This window comes from Orycteropus afer, unplaced genomic scaffold, assembly GCF_000298275.1.
Source record: "Orycteropus afer afer isolate SDZICR_OR568_19922 unplaced genomic scaffold, OryAfe1.0 scaffold00126, whole genome shotgun sequence".
In the NCBI taxonomy this organism is placed as follows: Eukaryota; Metazoa; Chordata; class Mammalia; order Tubulidentata; family Orycteropodidae; genus Orycteropus; species Orycteropus afer.
The window spans coordinates 6154136-6155314 of record NW_006921713.1 but is presented as its reverse complement, the minus strand read 5'-3'; the positions used below and the strand labels follow the sequence as shown (position 1 = coordinate 6155314).

Genomic DNA, 1179 nt, shown 5'->3' with positions numbered 1-1179 from the left:
CATCAGCAATACCAAGCTTAATGGAGCTCTGGCATCTTATCCGGCTCCAAAATTCCATGGTTAAATGAATCACTTTTTAATCTCTGGTGATTATGAAGGCAAACAGATTTGCTTGGTCCAGGTAATAGTTTAAAGTGACATTTTAAGAAATGATGGCATTCATGTGAGAGTGATGAGGTGGATACAGACTCTGGAACCCACAAGGAAGGGATCTAGGAGCTACTAAAATGATACAATTAATCAATCATCAATGTTTAAAAATCTCAGAGAACATATAGTAGGAAGAAATTATCCAAGGCAGTGAGGGCCTGGAGTAAGGATGACTGTGAGTGCCTTTTCTAATCACAGAGACACGCAATTAACAGAATCCCCTTTACTGGGTTAGGTGAACCGTGATTTAAATATCTCAACATTTCCCCAGAAGAAATCAGATTTACAAAATGAAAGTAGCCAACCAGAATTTTATTATGTAATAATCACACATCTTAACCCCCCTCTGCCTTCCATGATACTGCATTTTCCTTACGTATCAAACATTCTGGGGGCTGGAGTATACAACCAGTCAAGAGAACAAGTAGGAATCTAGCAATGTGTATACTTCTACATATTTCAGTGATGCTACAACAAGAGAGTACAAAACCAGGCACCAGGATCTGGAAGGAAGGAGACCTTCTCCAATCTCATTTGCCTCCTCGGCGCTGCCTGAAATAGCGATTGTAGGCCGCATTGTATCCATAAACCATGGCATAGCGTTCACAAAGCTTGAAGTCATCACAGGCTTCCCGATTAAGCTCATGGGCAGGCTTGTTTTGTTCTCGGATCCTAGGAAGTGGGAAAAGAGAGAGGCCGAGATTGAGATGCATAAAGAGAGGAGAAATAAAAAGTAAAAGACTATATATATATATATATTTGTTGTTGTTATGTGCCGTCGAGTCGGCCTCGACTCATATCGACCCCTCCTTGGGTTTCCGAGGCAGTATCACTACGGAAGTAGGATTGCTCAACCTTCCTTCCGAGGAGTGGCTGGTGGGTTTGAACCGCCAGCCGTCTGGTTAGCTGTATGTTGTTGTTGTTGTTGTTATATGCCGTCGAGTCGGCCCCGACTCATAGCGACCCCTCCTTGGGTTTCCGAGGCAGTATCACTACGGAAGTAGGATTGCCCAACCTTCCTTCCGAGGA

At 43.3% G+C, this 1179-nt stretch overlaps 1 protein-coding gene across 1 annotated transcript in view; it reads right to left on the bottom strand.

The window, feature by feature from the left end:
* Nucleotides 1-680: 680 nt before the first annotated feature.
* The window catches only part of LOC103200067 (matrix Gla protein), a 5583-nt gene continuing 5084 nt past the window's right edge, over nt 681-1179 (bottom strand). Inside the window, exon 4 of the mRNA XM_007944481.1 lies at nt 681-822. Within this exon, the coding sequence (XP_007942672.1) occupies nt 681-822 (142 nt within the window). The remainder of the gene's footprint in view (nt 823-1179) is intronic.